The following is a 20,469-nucleotide window of genomic DNA, read 5'->3' as shown; positions in this document are numbered from 1 at the left end:
CAAGTCTGAGTGTTTGTTGGTGCAAGCAAAGCAACACTGTTGCATTGATCCAAAAAGAGTGAGTGTCCTACTGAGCTGAACTCTTCATTCTAAGAGCAGATAGACCATTACACTTCTGTAGTGCAGCTACACTTCCTTATGCAGTGGCAGCAATGGTAAGCCAGTTCATAGAATAAAAAGCTGGTTCATGCATTACTGTTATTAGACTTTTATATTACAATAATATAATCCTATTGCAAGCCTATTCCTGGAAGGAACTGCTCAATACTGAAAGAAAAATGTCCTCCATAGCTTTTTCTGACACGTAGTTGCCCAGAAGTACATAAGAACTTCCTTACTTTCAGTGAAGAAAAAATGTTTTCTTTTATGTGAAGAAATGGGATTTCTGAGACTATACAGACTATTAAGAAGTGTTGCTGTCACTGAAATAGAATTTCCTATGTTTTATATGGTATAAATCAAAACTTACTCACAGAAGTCTTCATCATGTTGAGTCACCTAGCTCCTGTTGCTGAAGGATACCCTATGTAGTTCTGAAATTTTAAGCCATTGGTCTGTAATTAGCCATTATACTTTTGCCATCATCTGCTTTCTATATAAGCTTGGTGTTATACCTGTAGAGTGAGAACTGAAGGACAGGGGCATTAGATTGTTGCTCAAGTGTAGTCAGCATGTATCGTGTTGTGGTTTACCACATATATTTAAGAAAGTTGTATTCTGTTTCCCCTAATTATCATGTGGTCTTTCTAAGATGGAATTATTCTCATTGTTTGCAATAATTCTGTTGTTTGTTGTACAGACATCCTGGCAAGTACATGGGTGGCCTTCAGAGATGCTTGAGCAAAATCATAAGCTCATTGTACAAGGCCCGAGTACCATATGTGAAATTTTGCTTTCACTGATTGATGTTCCACTAAAACTCAACAGCAAGAAAATTATTTTTTAGTAATCATCACATCCTCTTATTTGCTGATATCTGCAAATAGTTTAAACTGCTTTGTCTTCTGGGTACAAGTCTTCCTATCAGTGCATGAATGCTATTGCCCTCTCCCCACGAGTAGTGTTGATTTTTAAGGAAAAATGCATAATTTTGCTCAGCCATATCTTGTTAATCTGAATGAATTATCTGATCAGTTTGAATGCTGAGTCCTGATGGACTCTACCAGGAAGAAAATCTGGGAAATGATCAGATTAGAACTGTCCTTAATGCACTGAGGGAGAAAATGCAATACAGCTGATACCATTTCCTCCAACCATTGCTGCGTTGTCACCATCAGACTAAGAAGATTTGAGATCTTTCTGTATGCCTCCTGGTCATGCTTTAAAAAAGGAAAAGAAAAAAAAAAAAAGAAAAGAAAAGAAAAGAAAAATAAAAAAGCAAAAAAAAAGCAAAATATAAATACAACGAAAACAAACAAGACCAAAACCCCAACTACCACAAATTATTTTGTTTCCCTTAGGGCTATTTTAAATAAACCTGGACATCTGTGTTTGTAAGGGAGAGATTAGTCCTGCAGTTACACAACATGTTCTGTGCCTTGTGACAATTGACGATGTGTTCTGGCACTTCCATGGTTGATTTCATGACATGAAAAACTTCTGATTTAAATAAAGTCTATTTTAGCATAAAAGAAGGAAACAAGAAGGACCTACTCTTGGGATCACTGGCTTTGATGATACTGAAAATGAACCGGACTTTAAAATATACGATGACTTTTCAAATCACAAAAAGATCCAACCCTGCAGACGACTGACGGAGTGTGCAGGATAACAAGGAAGCACGTTTGTGTTAATGTGAGTTCAGCAACAATGTGCTAACTGTATGAGTTACCAGGTTATAGATGGAATAACCATTGCAAAAGGAGTGATGGAAGAAGGGAAGTGCACTCCTAGAGTGAAGTTTTGGTTTCCTAAAAAAAGTTTATTGTATTTTGGAACAATTAATTCAATCAGCCTGATTTAAATCAGTTCAGGAAAAGCGTAAAGTTAAAACATTTAAATAATTCAGTTACCAAATACTTTTTTTCCAAAACAGAATAAACTGGAATACTACCAAAAGTAAGTAGCTTAAAGCTGTTTTTTTGTTTTTGTTTTTGTTTTTTAATAAAAAGTTTCTTGCATTTCTTTTTGACTTCTGAGTTTATTCTGATTAAAAAAGCCAGCATTGCATTTCTGGAGAATATTCCAGAGGAATATTCTTTGAGGATGAGGATACTTGAGTTACGGTATAGATTTTGCAATCCATATGGCCACTGAGATTTAGTTGTAATTTTTTACACAGAAACTGATTTCCTTATAAACTGGAGGAAATAATGAATTTTCAATAAGCATAACAAAATGCTTTTAAGAAGAGAATTAATTTCATTTCCAAACAATGGAGCAGAGAGGGAAAAGCCAGTTTCAGCCAGTGCAGCTGCAGAAGAATACAAATTGGCAGGGAGGACATGAATTTGTTTAAATTTTTTTAGTGAGAACACAACGCGTTTTGAGACCATGAGTTTCCGCTCTTCAGTCTTGCATCACTGACTATCATGCCCTCTGCACCCAGCAGCTTGTGAGGGATGTGGTTGGGCCTGGAGCCCTTTCCTTACAGCAAGAGGCCGAGGGACCAGAGCTAGAGGTAACTGAAATATCTCATGATGCTGAAAACAAGATGTACTATGTTGTCACAGCTCTAACGCAGGACAGAACTGCTGCGTGTGTTTTAGTCTTTGATCTTTTTTTTTTTTTTTTTTTACGATTTTGGATTTGTCAGCAAATCAAATGTATTTTTTGTTGATTTTCAGTATTGTGGTAGATGGAAGAGCAGCCCAAGGTTCATGATTTGTTGCTTCCTCTCAAGGAGGAAATGGCTCACAAGAGAGATGTTATGTAACATACTCTCCTGACCCCAGCAGTCTGTTGTGAATCAGACAGAAGTCTGTTCCTGATGTTTTTGTGCATAAAAGATGGAAAATGTTTCGTCTTGTAGGTCAAATCCAGAGTTCACTTATTATCCTGGAAGGTGGTTGTTGTACTTTACTAAACTTGGAACATTCCGGAGTATGAAAACCATTCTAGCACTCAGCTCAGATAGATCACAAGTTCACATGCTTTCTTGTGATTTCCTCTAGTTTTTCTATTCATTTACATTTTGTTTTCCTTCAGGTTAGCCTCCAATAACTGTCTTCAGTAGCTGGATGTTTCTGTTTCCAGGTTGCCTAAAATGTTTATTCCTCTTTTAAGCCTCCCATTGTTTAAAAGGTAATATGATATATGTGATGCTTCTACAAGTCTGCACTACAATTTATGTTTTAGCTGTACTGAAAATATTCTTAGATTTGCACATTATTAGAGAATGCATATTACTGTTGGTTTCCTACCACCCTTCACTAAATTGTTTTTATAAAGCAGTGTTTTATGTACTCTTCATATTCCTACTTGTTTTTGCTTGTGGACGGACAATGGAGGCAGTAATATACAGAGACATCAGACCCATTTGTTAGATTAGATACTACACTGAAAGTGCAATAGGAAGGGTTTGTGAGTCAGAATCATAAACTATGAGCTGCTGTCCCTGTTTGTAAAGGACTTGGCAGATTACAAGTTTTCCCAGCCATGTGGATTGTGATGGGGACACGGGCATGCCCTGTGCCGAGCACTGCAGCCACATGTACCTTGCACTCTTGACCTAGTGTGTGAAGTTGGAGGTTAGGAAGAACCGACGGATCTCAACAGTTGATATTAACTGGAGTATTTTGGTTTTAGAGCAAAAATTGTGATGATAGAAAATGCTGGAAAGAGAGAATTCAGCAAGACTATTACTTTGGTATGTCACAGACAAGAGGAACAAAAGGCCTTTCCAGAGAGATTTTTGCATTGATGATAAAGTACCACACGCTGTGTTGTATTCTTGAAATCAGATGAGATTAACTATGTCATCTGGATCGTAATGGAAATCTTGTATTGCCTAGATGGTAGAAGGAGCCCCATCTCAGAAAAACTACAGACAGATTGGTTCAGTTTATGCTAGACCTGGAGGAGATGTAATAGGTGTAAGGAGCCAGTCCTGATGTTTTTCAAGCTGTATGCCTAAAGCTGGAGGCTGGAGCTAACACCTGAAAGACCCACACAGCTTGTGATACACTTGGAAGCAGCTGACGTAGCCCACCGAGGAGGATTTGTGTGCTCTATATGGTGTTTCTGTCCTGAAGCAAGCCATGCTGCGCAGTGAGCCCGCAGCTTGGTGCTCCTGGCAGTAACAAGCGGCGCTGCAGATGCCCAGGGATGGCTGTGCCTGCTGAGGCACCTGGGCTGAGTCACCACTGAGCGGCTGGCTGACAAGCGAGCTCCCAGCGACTCTCAGTTAGGGAACACTTCATTAATTAATTCTTCAGTCTTCACTGTGTGTAATTTAACAAAGGGCATGTTAAGAATACTCTCCTAAATAAGCAATGAGCAAATTGCAGTGTTTCATGTCATGACAGTCACTCATTGCTGTTAACACAAGATAATGACTAGAAAAATCAAGATTTCAGTAGCGGAAAGTGAAATGGAAAATAAACTTGTCAGAGGTAGGAAAACGTTCTTTCTGACAACTAACCTGTGACAGCAGCTTCTTCAGAGTGTACTCTTGCCAAAGCATCTCGGGAGATGTATGGAAACAAAATAATTAGTTAAACAGTTGAACATGTTTACAGTACAGAAATGAGAGGTAACAAGCAAATACACATCTCTAAAGCAGCTGTTACAGTTGAAGTAGTAGAATATGGACTTCACCATGTGTATTTAACTTCAATATTTTTAATAAATAAAAAAACAAAAAACCCACCAAAAATCCAAAACTTTTATTCTTTGTCTGGAGTAGATGTAAAAGGTTAAATTAGGAAATCAAGCAGGGCTTGTACAGGCAGACGTAATTTGATGAAATGCAAAGGAAATATATTTTTCTTTCATAGTTCTGCATTGCTAACAGCATTTCATGCTAACTTTTAAAGGAAGTTATTTTTAAGTATGCAGAAAATCGTAATGACTTGAATCAAAATCCCAGATAAAAATATACCAGAGTTCTGGAACAGAGAATCTAAATTGGCACTTTTAAGTGAGCTGAGACAAATTGAGATGATGGTTGCCATGCTTTTCTGTAAAGTCTTTCCTTTCCTAGTTGACTTTCTGTTTCCATGTTGTCATCTCAGATGCATTTTCCATTTTTTCCTCTCTAATTAAGAGCCCTTACAATTTTGTGGCTGACCTAATCTTTGTCTCTCTCTGTTCTTTCTTGTATATCAACTCATACATTATATATTTAAAAGCTTTCTTTTTTCTGAGCAGTCTTTCTGCAATTTAAAATCCTTCCTTTGTGTTTCCAGCTGTTGATTTAATGCAGTCAAAAATGGTATTTTCTTCTTTCCTGAAAACCTTCCTTTTTTTTTAAACCTGCTTCTTTTTCAGTAAACAGCAGCACAGTTCAACTTGTTATTACTAATAATCTTGATTTGCCTAAGGGCTTAGACATATGGTTAAAGTTACTGCAGCTCTAAGAAGTTGTCATGAGTCAACCAAGTTGTGTTGAGATCAGTTGTGTGTGCTGGCAGTCTGAGGCAAAAGTGAGATGATTCAAGTTCATGCAGCTTGCAATCATTTCCTTGGTGTATTTTTCTTATTGACACCTATCTCTGAGTTGTTCCACTGGCAACATCTCTTACCTCTGTTATTGCTCTGACTTCCACAGCACAAAATCATCAATAATTTAAGCTCTGCCTCTACCCCCTATCAAATTAATTACCTTCATTAAAAAAAAAGAAATCCCTAATTTCTTTGATAAGAACAAAACCCAAAGCCTATAATTATTCAATTACTTGATTATTGTTGATAAGATATATTTTAATAAGCTGTGAGACCTCCTAAGATTCCTATAGTTTGCCTACTCCTAAAAAGCATGCTAAACTTTCTCTTTTCTGATAAGCAGGAGAATCTCTTTGTCAGAATATAGAGATCTACCAGATTAACCTCCTTCAGAGGCTCTCAAAGAACTAATCTCTGCCATAGTACATACAGAACTTACTTAAACAACAACCCACCATGGTTATGCAAGTGGTGACTCATAGTGCCATTACTGAATGGTTAAAATGCTTTATTCTCTATTACATTTGCTACCTTGATCTGTTCTTTCTTTTCCTTCCCAGTATTTGTTCATTCTTTTAGACTGTGAGTTCTTTTAAGCAGGGTTTGTAATTTAGTGGGACTGTACTTAGTGCAATAGTGTCTCAGATAGTTGTCTCTTTTAGTTGCTTTTTGGGAAAAAAAAAAAAAAAAAAAAAAAAAAAGGCAAACTGTGGTTCACCAGAATATCTCATGGATTTGGGGAAAGCTTGGCTGTGGCTGTGGGGTCTGTAGCTGCCCTCCTGGAAACAGTTTGCATATATCACCAAAAGTTTTCCTAAGAGTGACCTCAACAAGCCCATCATTCCACTAACAATTCAATCTAACACTACTTTGTCTTAGCAGCAACAGAAAAGCAAATGTTTAGGCTGGTACTATGAAAATATTAGTGCAAATGTGTGTGGGGATTTTTTTAGTGTGTGACTTCTGTGGGGGGACTTTGTTTATTTTTTGCATGATAAAGTACCTGGTGCAGCTGTTCCCCTTGTCAATGAATGCTGAAATCCAAGGTTTCTGGAAACCTAAGGGCTGTTTTTAAAAACTGCTTTCATCCAGCTGTTGGTTGGATTAGCATCTTGGAAACCTGCTAATGTCCTGCTGAGAGCTGCAGTGAAGCTTGAAAAAGTCATGGTAGGAGTAAAGAGAAGAGGGGTTTCCTATATAATCTCCTTTTTAATCACATTACTACCCTGAAATTCCCAGCTGATCCAAAATTTTTCTCCTCCTGTTATATGAAGGTCCTCTGTGGATGTAGGTGCTGCAGCAATGTCCAAATTGCTCTAAAACAAAAATAAACAGAATTCCAATCAACACAGTTTTGTTTTATAAATGCAACAAAATATTTCAGTGTCTATTGTAGGATTTGTTCATGTTCCTTACATACTGTCTGTGGGAGAGCAAGTTTATATGGGATTTAAGTGAAAATAGATGTGCAGTGGACAAGTAGCCAAGCTCTGGTCATGCCAAATGCCCGAGGGCAATGAGGACTCACCTTTGTTCCAGCCTGGCTGTAATGGCCTTCATCAAGGAGTCAGTGATTCCTGCAAGATGCATATGTGATCTCTGTCCTTTTTCTCAATATGTTTCTTTAGTTATGTTTCTTTAGTTTGTTGTACACAACAAATGTGCATACAAAACAATCAGAATTACTTTTGTATTTCCTTAAAAAGGCTGCCCTTGCGTCAGTTTTACAATCCGTATGACGTTTTATGGCACTTTCAGAGTTGTGTTTTGTGCTTTCTTCAATATCTTTCAAAATACCTGAAGGGAACCTACACCCATGAGGGGAGTAAACTCTTCAAAAGGGCTGACAACAGCAGGACTAGGGGAAATGGTTTTAAGTTGAAGGAGGGAAGATTTAGGTTGGATGTTAGGGGGAAGTTCTTTACTAGGAGAGTGGTTAGGCCCTGGAACGGGCTGCCCAGGGAGGTTGTGGATGCCCCGTCCTTGGACGTGTTTAAGGCCAGGCTGGACGGGGTCCTGGGCAACCTGATCTGAATGTGTATGTTTGGTGGCCCTGCTAGGCAGGGGGGTTGGAACTACATGATCCTTGGGGTCCCTTCCAACCCGGGTGATTCTGTGTGATCTGTGTGTGTGATCTGTGAAAATAGTGACATTTCTTAGAGGTCTAAGTAAATCTTTCCCTTCACCAACTCTGGCCACTGTGACAAGCAGAGGCACTTCTTGTATTGAGGGTGCTGTTCTAATTGCATGACCCATAGATTGCAGGTTGGTTAGTACCTGCTTAAACAGTAAATCTATACTCTCTGTTAACATACTACAGAAATTTGCCCATGGCAGCAGTTTAACTTCATACTAAAACACTGTTTTGCATTTTCCTTTTGGTTTGCATTGCTTTTAAAATTTTTAAATTAATTGAAAATTTTACAGAATTTTACAGAATTTACAGAAGTAATCTTTCAATATTTCTTTCTCACTGCCTTGTTTTCTGGCACTTCAGAAGTAGTAACACATCAGATGGACGTAGTATATATATTGTATAGTATATATATATATTGTATCAAACATACCATCAGGACATGTGATGTCATTCTGATGATTTCCACAAGATTAGAAGATAAGCAGATAAAAATCTCTATACAGATTCTGAATACTTAAATCAGTACAGAAAGTACAAGTCTCACTGTGTTGGAGAGGGGAACAATTCAAAGTATGAAGCTATGAAGATTTTTCTCCTTTTGGATTAAAAATTCTCTTCAGCTTTAAATAAGAGAGGGGATAAAAAAATACATCTAGGAGAAAAACCTAGCATTAAGGATGAGGACTCTGTGTGTACTCACACATACCTGATTCCTTGTAAGATCGTTTGCACACTGCTTCAAGTCTTCATTTAATAAGTAATAATGTTAAAAGTTCCTACTTGAAAAAACTTGTTTGATTGTTCTCTTAAGATAATTATTTGAGAATTTTCATGAGTTTTGAAGTTACCTGTCCTTTTGATATTTAGCACTTAAATGGGTTGCCAACCTAAAGAGAACCACTGGGTACCCAGAGGACCACTATTATTTTTCATGAGGCATAAATATAAACTCCTGACTAAATATGCAAGTGTAATGATAGCTATATTAACCCAGAGAGAATTTATTACAGTTACAGACCAAACATATCAACAGATTTTGGCTGTACTTCAATCAAAGTCTGTACTCAAGTTCCCACTCAGCTGACCAAAGTTACAGGTGGTAAAGAAAACTAACAAGAAAAATGAGATCTCTAGAGACTCCACCTAAGTTAACTAATGGATTCCTAACTGCAAGTAATGGAAAATAACAAGAATCATAATTACAAAGCAGTCTTTCTTGCTTGGAGGACACAAACTAAGACGTGGTCTTGAAGAAGAAAAAAACCTCAAGCATGAGTACATGATCTATTCAATGATGTCATATTAACAGTGTAAAAGATATGGATTCAGATTAAATCAAATTTAAAAAAAAAAAAAACAAACAAACCAAACCAAATAAACAAGCAACCCCCCACCAACATATAGAATATACTCTCATAGAGTAAGTGGTAAGACAGTTGGTAAATATTTGTCAAGCATGTCATTAAAACAGGAAATGATTTTTAAGACAAATGTGTTTTGTAAACATGCCAAGGAAGGATGAAAAGGGGAGAATGAGTAGATAGGTTAATTATTACCATGAGTTGTCCCACTTCTGTTTGACAGTTTCTAGTGAAAGATGAGGAACTGGGGGCCATAGCAGCCTTCAGTCTTATTGCAGCTCTTCCACATTGCAGTGGAATGAGAAGACCTGCAGAAACTCAAAATTTCAGAAGCACTTGGGAGAAGATTCATGCTAGTCTCCAGAGCAAGCTCTAAAGCTCAGTGTAACCCAGGAAGGTAATCTAGTTTCCTTACCTGTAGTGAAGGGATGATGCTCATCCACTTGGCTCTGAATTCCTTGAGTAATCAGATTATTTCCAACTTAGATAAAAACTGTGATGAAACTACAATGATCTATGCTGTTGTTTTTTTTTTTATATTTTTTCATACAAAAGCGGTTGAAAATATTCCTAGCTCATTAAAAAAATACTTGCTTACAAAATGTATTATGTGTTCCCCTTCTCTCCTGATGTCAGACTTCAGGTTTTTTTTTTTTTTTAATTTTTATTTTTCAATTTGTTTTCTTTTTTTTCCCTTTTCCGTATTCAGGAAGTGGAGAAACTCCTGATATGACCATGTCTGTCCTACTGGGGAAATAAATGTAACGCTGAATTTAATTCATGTGATTTGTCAGTATAATTAAAATAAATTGAATCATTATGACTTTCTGGATGTGTGTTGGGATTGTGGCCAACACAAGACAGGAAAACCACTGCAAATCATCTCTGTGGCTAGAAGATGAAATTCCAGTTTCTGTAGTTCTGAGCTAACATCTTGTCCCTTTTGTGGGCATAGGAATGATGTTTCTGTGCTTTTTGACTTCCTCGTAGGTTGAGCACCTTTGGCAATATCCCTTGCCAACAACATTATTAACAACACTAAAGGTGATGCCACACCATTTCAGAGGTGCACGATGTGATGTATGTGCTGTAGGACCGCTGCAGAAAGCTAACACTCATTCTGTCATTTGCATGGTGGCAGTGTTGGGCTTCATGGCTTATGCAGTTGTTTTCCCCTTATTTAGAGATAACGTTGCTTAGAGGCTGATTTGCAACAGTACACCATGCTCCTCCAGAGCAGTGTGTGGAGCTGCAGAGCTGAAAGTGTTCAGTGGTGCCCAGCTTGCAGCCAACAGGTGCTGGGAAGATCCTGGAGCATCCCAGAGGCTAAGGCTGGCATTACAGGACTTAAATATAGTCTCAGAGCTTTGATATAGGTCTGATAAAAGCAACTAACTGTCACTATTTTGACAGTTGTATCAGTGTTTGATGTCTGCACTGAGCTGCTGGTCACTTGCTGGTGCTTGGCTTTTGCTACTGATTTCCACCAGCTCCATTGGTTCAATACATTGATAAACTGAAGTTTTAAATAACAGATACATTTGAAATGCTATTGCAAGATTACAGTGACTCTTGGCATTTTCCTAGTGGAAAATGCATTTTACAAAATTCAAGGAAAGTCTGAGTATGTTTTGCTTCTTTTGCTTTAATTCAATAGGCATTTTAGTTTTCAAACTGTAATATGGTAGATGTATTTGGACTCCTCTAAGCAAAATATCCCATGGTGAGTAATCTGCTTGATGTAAAAGACAGGTTATTAAACTTTAAGCTCATTTTTAATGGACTTCAGGGGAAGAAAATTGTGAAAGTTAAATCTACCTTTATTTCAAACTATTAGTTTAGTGCCAATTATTGTTTGCTGCAATAGTGGTTAAATGTAGGCTGCTGTATCTCTTGCAGTGGGGAAATTTTGCTAATATGCAAACCACAGCAGGACTGGGTCCTTGGTAGACGAAGGGCTCTGACTTCCCAGGAGAGGCTGAGATGCTGCTACAGGTGCACCACCACTGCCCTCAGCTCTGATCTCTGTTCTCTATTTTTCCTGTAACTGTGGATTCATATTTAAGATGAGCACTTCAGTCTAGCTCCAAGGATCTTTTTTTCTCCACAATTTTGCTTATTGTCAGTGAATTGTAAATATCCTGGATAATCGTGCTTTTGTATGTTATTCCCATGTCAGCTTACAAAAGGATGGAAAGCAAAATGCAGAAATGAAATGTTTCCTTTTGCTCTGCTAGCATCAAATATTTATGCACTAAGCAGTTACAGCACCCTTGCTTTTGTCATCTGCCTATGGCAGACGAACACGAGCAGTGACGAGGGGGTTAATTCCTGCTCAACAGGCACACTGGTGAATCCAGGGCTCTGCATCGCATGGTGCGGGCTGGCAGCAGACGTGTGCGACAGCAGTGAGATGCTGTACCAGCCTGTCCAGTTTTCCCTCACGTTTTCCAGCTGTTTACCCTTGAGATGTAAAATGGCAATTTGGCATAGGCTACTGGCACGGTGTGATGCGAGCATCTGCGTAAAAGGCTGCATGGATGGAGCATGCCCAGTGCTCTGAGCAGCCCATTACCCCACCCCCAGCCAATCTAGGAGGAGATGAAATGAACTTTGCACTTGCAAATGTCACTGAATGCATTTTGCACAGGATTTTAAAAGGTTCTCTTACAAGCACTATTTTTAACAGCCAAATCCGCCCCCCCAAATGAAAAAACCCTAGGTATTTTTCTGTGATCGACCTCAGTTATTATCAATTGAAGCATCTCTCACAACATTTACCTGAAGTCTGGCATGTTTTATTTTTTTATTGTTCAAGCTGAGCTTTTTTTGGTGGTGGTGTGGATATTTTCTTTTTTTTTCTGATTTTTTTTTTAAACTGGAATGAGAAAATTTATGAATTTAATTGCACTAGAATACTTGGAAACAGTGAGGCTGCAAGCTTGAAAGGCAGAGGGAAGAAAAGAAAGGCTCTCACAGCAGAGCATGGATAGGAAAGGAGCGGTGATTCTGCGGTGCTCAGCGTGCACATGTTGTGTGAGATCAGTGCCGGGCGCTGCAGCTGCGGACAATAACTGAGCTGTCTGGCTAATGAAGGCCACCTGGATCAGGCTTCTGAAAAGAGCCAAAGGAGGACGTCTGAAGAATTCTGATATCTGTGTAAGCCCTGTCTTTTCATTATTGACATATATTCTATGCGTTGCAGAGAGGGAAGAAGAAAAAAAAAAAGCCACGGTGTGGAGAGGATAGTTGTTTTCATTCTAACTGAATTAGCAGAACTCTGTTTTGTATGCAGGGAGATGCAGAGGGAAATCAGAGCTGTCATTATTTATAGAGCTGTTCTGGCGTTGGGACTGCTTCCATTGTGGCAGTTTGTGGACCTGCGTTGAGTCCAGACAGATTTTATTAGCGAGAAGTTGATTTGTGGTCATTTACATGTTTTGCTGAGGGGTAGGAGATGGATGCGAGCCATTTGCAGTTCTAATGGGGAAAGTGTGTCAGGTAAAGAGGTTGTCCTAAAATAAAAATGCATAGCAGAAATTAAATCTGCAATCAGGAGTATTGTGTCATGGTAATTATCAATAGTGAAGTAGTATTCTGACTGTAAAAATGTGTTTCCTTGTTAATAATGTCACTGCTTAGAGTTCTCTTTTTATGGAGCCATCCTTGAAGCTGCTGTGTGTCCTTCAGCCCTGCACTGCACCACTGCTGTAACTCTACAGAGCGACTGGCACAGTTTATTAAAATGCATACAGATCAGCACGCAGGGGTAGTGCAGGAAATGCAACACAAGGGAAGACACCTGTACTCTGGAAGTTCTCCAGGAGAAAAAGTCCATTTAGATGAATTTCACTAAGCGTCATTCCCTTTTTGACGGTTATTCTCTTTTCAGGGATACAGATTTAAGAGGAAATACAAGGTGCATAACCCTTCTGCTTTTTTTTTGGATTCCAGAACAACTTTGATACTATTTTTCTTTTCCTTGTGCAGGGCTCGGCGGACTCCTACACCAGCCGTCCATCTGACTCCGATGTATCTCTGGAAGAAGACAGGGAAGCAGTGCGGAGAGAGGCAGAGCGACAGGCCCAGGCACAGTTGGAAAAAGCAAAGGTAAGGTGTTATTTCTCATCAGAGGTCTATAAAATGTTCTGCTTTAAAAATCTGTCATCTTATCTGTTACTGGTACAAATGTTTTTAATGTTTGAGCACGCACCATCAGACATCTTATAAGGCTTTTTTGCCATACAACAGTAGAAACTATAGGGAAAAAATCAGAATCTGAATCTTCCATGAAAAGCACTCGATTTGCTTGTATATTAAAGCACAGTCTTTTTTAAATGTGTATACTTTTTTCTTGTATGTATTAATTTGCAGTACATGTGGTCAAAGCTTAGAGCTCTTACTGAGGAGACTTATAGAAGTTCGCCTGTGCATCCCTGTGGCACTTAAAACTTCTAGAAATCGGCCCTCAAATGTCCTATTCACTTCCCTTCAATGAAGGATCAGTCCCTACTAGTGATATGGTAATGAAATCTCTTGGAAGGATCTCTTTTTCCTGGAGATTTCACTGACTTTCTTTACCCTTCAAGTGTTAGTTGATCCTGTGAGTAATATGCTCTAGGACTTGTTAAGGCCTTTGCTTGTAACTTCATATTGTGACAGATTAGTATGGAAATACCACATGAGCTTCAAGTTCTTCCTTCGTGTTTATTTAGGACTGTGAGGCTTTTAACAATAATGCAGTGAAAGAGTATTTGCTTGTTTTTCTTTCATCTGTTCTGCATGTTTCAATACTATTGCCTGTAAAAATCATCTTGTCTTGTTTGTTATCCTCCATTTATCACTTCATTTCAGTCTTTTTTTTTTTTCTTTTCCTTCTGCCATATCTTGGTGTACAACTATTTTCTAAGAGCAGTTCTTCAGTACCATTTCTTATATATTGAAATATGCTGCGTAGATTCCTCCTCAGCTCTACCTTTTTTCTTCCTGCGATCTCTGTGTTTCTCTCTGGCTCCCTACCTCCATTTTGCCTCGGTTTTTATTTTGTTATCTCTGATCTACCTCCTGTTCTGTTTCCTTTTCCACTGCCAGCTTTGCCTCTGCCCATTTATACCACCTGTTTTATGAGAGTTCTTCATAAATTCAGCAGTCCACATCACTGAGGTATTCATTTGATCATTTAGCGAGGGCCAGCTCCATAAACAGTACAGTGATATAATGCATAAATAGAGGTTTTTTTCAGGCCAGGGAGCTTGAACAGGAAAGCTAAAGCTGTTTTTTGGGGTTGGGTTTTTTTTTTTTGCAAAACATAATTGTTGACCTATATTTAATAACAGCTCCTAAAGCAGCTTTTTGATGAGCTGTTGGAACTCGCCAACCCCAGGAGATGCTGAACATTTCTTTGAAGTTGAGGGCTGCTGCTGTAGCATCAGTACAGTAGAGGTGCCCTAGAAGCAGTCTGTTTTTTTCCCTTTCCCTTCTTGTCTTAGAGCTGGTGCTGATCATAATCAGGAGTTTCAATTTTATCAGTGTCGCTTTTTGTTAGCTGAATATTTTCTCCTCTGTTAGGAAAGATGATAAAGACTGCTCTGAAATTCAGGTGAAGTGTTGAATTTTATCTGTAAATGCACAATCTTTAAAATGAAGAGTTGCAGTAATAATATCTTGCAGATTAATCAGGGTAGCACCACTGCACTTATTGCTGAACTGATGCATCTCCTAGTGATGAGTAAATCTATGCTAGTGTTGCTATGGGAATTTGGCTTGCTGATGCTGGCTTGAATGCATGGACAGCCCTTATGTAATATTCATGACCTCTAGCACAGCTGCCATTGTAGTGCATAGAGAAAATGCTACCAAACCCCATTTTTAAATTCTTTCTATACATTAAAGCAATGTTCTCACTCCAGCTGGCATAAGATACAGTCTCTAGGTCTGACACCATCTGAGACTATAAGACAACTTGTGATCAGTCAAAGTAGCAAAGGCAACTGCCAAAATCTGCCTGCTGTAACAATGGTCAATTCCAGCTGTACATAAACACAACACAAATTATTTAAAACTCTTGTGCTTTAAAACAGATTAAAGCTGGAGCTATGTGAGCTAACTCTTAATCCAAATGTTAAAAAGCAGGTCAGGCTGTAACGCGTGGAAATCATTTCATTTAGTGAGTACAGTAGTACAGCATGTAGAGTGGAGTAATATTTAAATACTGTATGTATTTTCACTTATATTTGAAGTAAACATTTAAAAAGACAAAAAATAAACCTAACCCAGTCGATCTGAAGTACTGCAGAGTGTGCTTTACTGTCTATCAATTCAAGTTTCTCCCCTGTCTGCCACAGAGCAGGCAGTGAGGCAGTAACTCCTGCCCGTGTTGCTGACTCTCTGTGCCCTGACCTCTTCCCACAGGCTGCTGCTCACTGCACGGCTGCTGCCCCAGCACCGGCACCAGGCAGCGCTGATGCAGCCGCTTTAACTTTGCACCTTTAATGCTGCAAATGGAAGTGTTGATCTTAAATAAAGTCATTGTGATTCTGTTTGTCGCAGGAGTTAGAAAAGGGTGACATACAGGAATAATGCAGCAGTGAGGGAAAATCATAGTGAATTAAGCGTAGATTATTAAAAAAAAGAAAGCAAAAACCTGTTGAACTGTGTCATGCAGTCAGTGAAAACAGTTTAATGACATCCATTTTCCTTCCTTACAGCTAGGGAAAACACCTAGACTGTAGAGAAAAGCTATACTGGTAAAGCACACAATGACAGATTGTTAGAGTGATTTGTAAGGCTTTTAATTTTGGATTTCTATGGATTCTAATGTCATATCCTGTGTGCAACCAATAGGGTAAAATAAAAACAGAAGAGATAGTAAGAAAATACTCATTCTGGCTGCTTGTTTTTAAAAGCATCGCTTCTCTAGAAATTGGTTAAACAGATTTTGCTGACTCACTTTGGCATGTGATTTACTGTAAAGAAGCAGGGCCAGGGCAACGTCTATGGAGTTGTGCAGGGATTGGAAACAAAGAAGCAACAGATGAGGGTACCTGTGGGCCAGCAGCTATTTCCTGGGGAAACAACTTCAAATGAAGATGTTAAGCCTGGAGGTTTAAAAAAAAAAAAAAAAAAAAAAAAAAAAAAATCTTGGCTTGAGCAATTTTACAATGCAAGTACTAAAAGGTGGATTTTTGTGTTCGAGGCACTGAGAATTTCCTGGGAATCCTCTTCATAGCTCATAATGTGAGAACTGAGTTAAAGAGGGCCTTCACTGTGGCTGATGAGCGCACCCTAATGATGCTCAAGTCTAAGGATTTGTACTGCTATTTTTCCTGAATTTTATACATCACATGCATTCATAAGGCAATAAATACATTTAGTGGCACATGGCTTTTAGTATTCATATTTTCAAAATTTGTAATTTCTGCTTTTTTGGCTTTGAAAGTTGGGGAATAAGAAAGATCTTTCTGTCAGTTCCTAGGAAGTACTTAATTATCCCATAAAATGTTGCAGCTGATGGTAGAGATGGGGTAAAAGAACTGTGAGGTATGAATGTTAGTGAGATCTTCAGTTTCTTTAGCACTGAATTTTATGTTTATGTATAAGAAAGGTGGCTTTGGTCTTGATTTGTTTTTATTTTTATTTTTTGGCCCTTTCCATGCCAGTGAAATCAAATACATTACAGAATATTTGAGTTTTCTCAAATGTGTTGTTTTTTGTCTGAGATGCAGTTATTCAGGTAATCTGCAAACCTCTCTTCTCAGCAAAATCACTTTTGGTCTTTTCACATTTTTAGATTTTTGCCCTTTTTTTTTTCCTTTTATGATTCTAGAGCTCTTCTATAACGTATTTGCAGCAGTTTAGCAAATAAAGTAATTGATTTTGATTATCCCTTATACAATGCTTAGCTAATATGGCAGCTAATAAACCATGCTAGGTTTTTCACTCGAGACTAAGGGACAGCCTGATACTCCTTGTGCTTTGTTAAGGAATGTTCTCAGCATCTTCTGCTCTTGATACTTCTTAAATGGCTGTTGAAGTCAGACTGTGGCCTTTCAAAAGTCAGTAATTATGTCCAGAATAGGAAATCTCAGTCTCTCTCAGCTCTGCTTTGTTTGCAAGCCACCTACCACTCTTCTGTCAGCATTCTTTTATGAGTTTATTGAAACTTCAAGTATCTGTAATCCTGATTTAAAACTTAAATTTATCTTTTTGGCGTTAGGACTGTGAACCTAAAATTTTGATGCCCAACCCTTTGCTAGCTTTCAGGCAAAATTACAGAGCAATAAAATAAGCTGATATGTGCTGTTTTCTTGATGTCTGCTGTTGTAGTGGTGATTGCTTGTGACTGTGAATAATAGGGCAATGTCTGAAGTGTAATGTGCTGCCCCGTGTATGGACTGTGGACCACTGCTTTGAAATATCCTGTAGGTTAGGATAAGACCTACATATCCCTGCAAGGCTGAAGGCATGGAAAAGATTGTCAGATGTAATTATCCAGTGCAGCGTGCCAAGACTAGTTATTTAAGTATTTATTCACTCTCAGACAGGTTTCACAGCCCCTGAATGACCCCATGCTGCTAGCAGGCAGCTGCAAAGCTTGTTAAGGTATGTCTATTTAAGCTGTGGTAGCACTTCTGACAGGCGAGAAGTGCCCATCATCTTGATGTACGTCCCTTTATTATGTCAGTGTGTTGCATCATGGAGACCCTTTCCATTCTCTATTACAAGAGTGCTGTGGCACTGTACAGCATCCAAAGCCATAGCAACATAGGCTAGTGCTTTGTGTCAGCTGTTGTGTATGGCAATATTTTTTCATTGATTTCTTCTCATTTGCCCTTTTGTTTTAGAATACTTCGTTGCTTGTTATCATTTAGATAGCTAATGTTGCGTATCAGAGTTGCTGGGATTACATGGGAGCTGGCACAGTGGTCTAGCTGGGAATAAATGAGTTGTTGATCTAAAAGCACAGTTGCAAATCTGGCTGTTGCTTAGCTGGGGGCGAGTTCTGCATTGCTGGATCTGCTCAAATTGGGCTGCAGATACTCCTTTCTTCATTTTCTTCATTTATTTCTGCTACCTTTTCTTAGGATTACAACACTAGGGCATAAAGCCCTGCTTTACACTGCTGTCTGGGACCTGTAGTTTTATTTTTGTCTATTTTCATGATAATGTACTTTTTTGGTTTCTGCTTTAGCATATATGGTTGTTCTACATTACTGTCTGTCATTACTGGGACTGTTTCCCTGAACATTTTATCCATCCTCACTGGCTGCATCGTTTGGTGACTGGAATTGTTTCTTCCAGTGGGGTCTCACATTACATGGAATCAAGTGCACTAAAAGCAGTACAGTCTCCAAAAAAAATGTAATCTTCCATTCATAGAATTAGAATGATCAAATATGCTTCATAACTATCTTTTCTTTTTCTGCTATTTGGAACTGAATGGGGAAAAAAATGTGTGTGGGGGGCAGGGGGGGGGGGAATTAACACCCTGTATTTAGATGCCTAACCTGGGAGAGAGATCCTTTAGTATTCTGATGTTCTTCAAGTAATCAACAGAAAGAGATGTACTGTCTCTGAGAAACAGAATTCGGTGGGAAAATCCAGAAGATGAGAGAAGATATCTTTGCTCTATTTCATTTATGTGGTTAAACGCCCATGGAAAAGTCAGTAATACAAATGTTACTTCTTGCATGCAGAACTAAACCAGCTCTTTAGTAAAAACATTTTAACTAATGTTAATGTTGCAAGGCAGGTACAAACACCTGCAGACATCAAAAATCCTCATCCAGACATTTGCCTCCTCCTGAATCTCCCTCTGGTCTCCGTGGCAGACACCATCTGCTACCTGTCAGCACTGCTGCATGGCTGTCATTGCGGAGGTTCCCAAAGGGTGATGCTCCTCTTGCTTGCGGGTTGTAGGTGGTGATAAGCACTTGCCGCCTCCTACCTGTGGCTGCTGAGCTGAGCTGCTGAGTATGGAAGGTCAGCCCAGCCCTCAGTGTGCCACAGACAGCTGTGATTTGTGAGCCCAGATGTTGGGTCAGCTGCTGCTGTGGGGGTCAGCAGAGGCTGTGCAGGGTTGTGGGAGTCACAGGAGGGGTGGATTTGGAGATGCTCTTTGTGATTACTGGAGGGGAAGGAGGGACTAAGAAACACATTTGCATGCTGTTCAGGCTGGCATAAAGTTGAGAACTTTGGCTGATACAGATGTAGTTAGATGTTGCTGGTGATTCAAAGCAAACTGATTTCCAGTTAAGGTATATATTACCCAGTTCATTACTTTCTTGAGGTTCATATTAGAGACTGACTTACTGTTTCCAGCATGTAAGATAGTATGCCATAATCCAGAACATGTTTTTTCTGAGCTGCTGGTCCAGCCATCTCACTGCCATGAGTTCTTTTAAATAGTTAACATATTTCTTTTTATTTCAAACACAATACTGATTCAAATGGAAGGGAAAACAGGATTTCAAGACATAATTGCTGAAAGTTACTAAAATGTTGGTAATCACTTTAATATAAATGGTGTTTTTTGTATGTTTATTTTTAATCTGTGATATGTAAGTTGTCCCCAGAGTAGATAATTTTCATCTTTTTATTTTAAATGTTTGATGTACAGTTCACACTTCAATTCCAGCTTAATGTAGAATCTACCTGGAGATTTTTTTGTACTTTCTTTTTCCAGAATTTTTTTATTTTTCTAAATTAAATATATACATTTGAAATGTGTTCAAGTTAGACATTACTAATAGAGGCTTGTAGAAGCATTAGGGCTCTTAATTTTTTGGGGGTTCAGCAAAATATAGGTTTAAAATTTTCTGTCAACCTGAATGTTTATATCTGTGTGCTTATATGTATGCATTTCATATATCCATATGCACATGTGTGCATATGTTTGCATGTGTTAGGTAGACTGAATTGGTGACTTGAACTTGCCATTTATGTTCTACAGTTGGTGACTTTCTACGTATTTATTTTATATGCAAGGAAACTTATACTGAGCGTTAGCCTTCTGAGGAAGTAAAAGTGTTTATCAGAGAACAAAGTGTTCCTGTGATCAAAGCTTCTATGGAATTTACAGAAGATTATATGAGGTGGAGAAAGGACTTCAGCACAGCCAGTAACGGGTCCCCATGCAGAGCTGTCCCAGCTGGCACTGCTGGGCCTGATGTGATACAGCAGCTTGGAGACAGCAATTCCGTTGTCACAGAATCGCAGAATGGCCAGGTTGGAAGGGACCTCAAGGATCATGAATCTCCAACCCCCTGCCACAGGCAGGGCCACCAACTTTCCTTTTTAAAACTAGACCAGGCTGCCCAGGGCCCCATCCAATCTGGTCTTGAACACCTGCAAGGACAGGGCATCCAC

The 20,469-nt window shown here is 38.8% G+C and overlaps 1 protein-coding gene across 13 annotated transcripts in view; it reads left to right on the top strand.

Moving 5' to 3' along the window:
- Positions 1 to 20,469, top strand: part of CACNB2 (calcium voltage-gated channel auxiliary subunit beta 2) — a 229,348-nt gene that overhangs the window by 140,158 nt on the left and 68,721 nt on the right. For 9 of the 13 annotated variants that reach the window (XM_048950489.1, XM_048950482.1, XM_048950480.1 and 6 more), the window contains one exon: positions 13,093 to 13,212. In XM_048950489.1, coding sequence (XP_048806446.1) covers positions 13,093 to 13,212 — 120 coding nt within the window. The other 4 variants (XM_048950486.1, XM_048950483.1, XM_048950484.1 and 1 more) reach the window with 4 other exon arrangements.

The sequence above is a fragment of the Lagopus muta genome, chromosome 7 (assembly GCF_023343835.1).
Source record: "Lagopus muta isolate bLagMut1 chromosome 7, bLagMut1 primary, whole genome shotgun sequence".
In the NCBI taxonomy this organism is placed as follows: domain Eukaryota; kingdom Metazoa; phylum Chordata; class Aves; order Galliformes; family Phasianidae; genus Lagopus; species Lagopus muta.
This window is presented reverse-complemented; position numbering and strand designations above follow the sequence as displayed.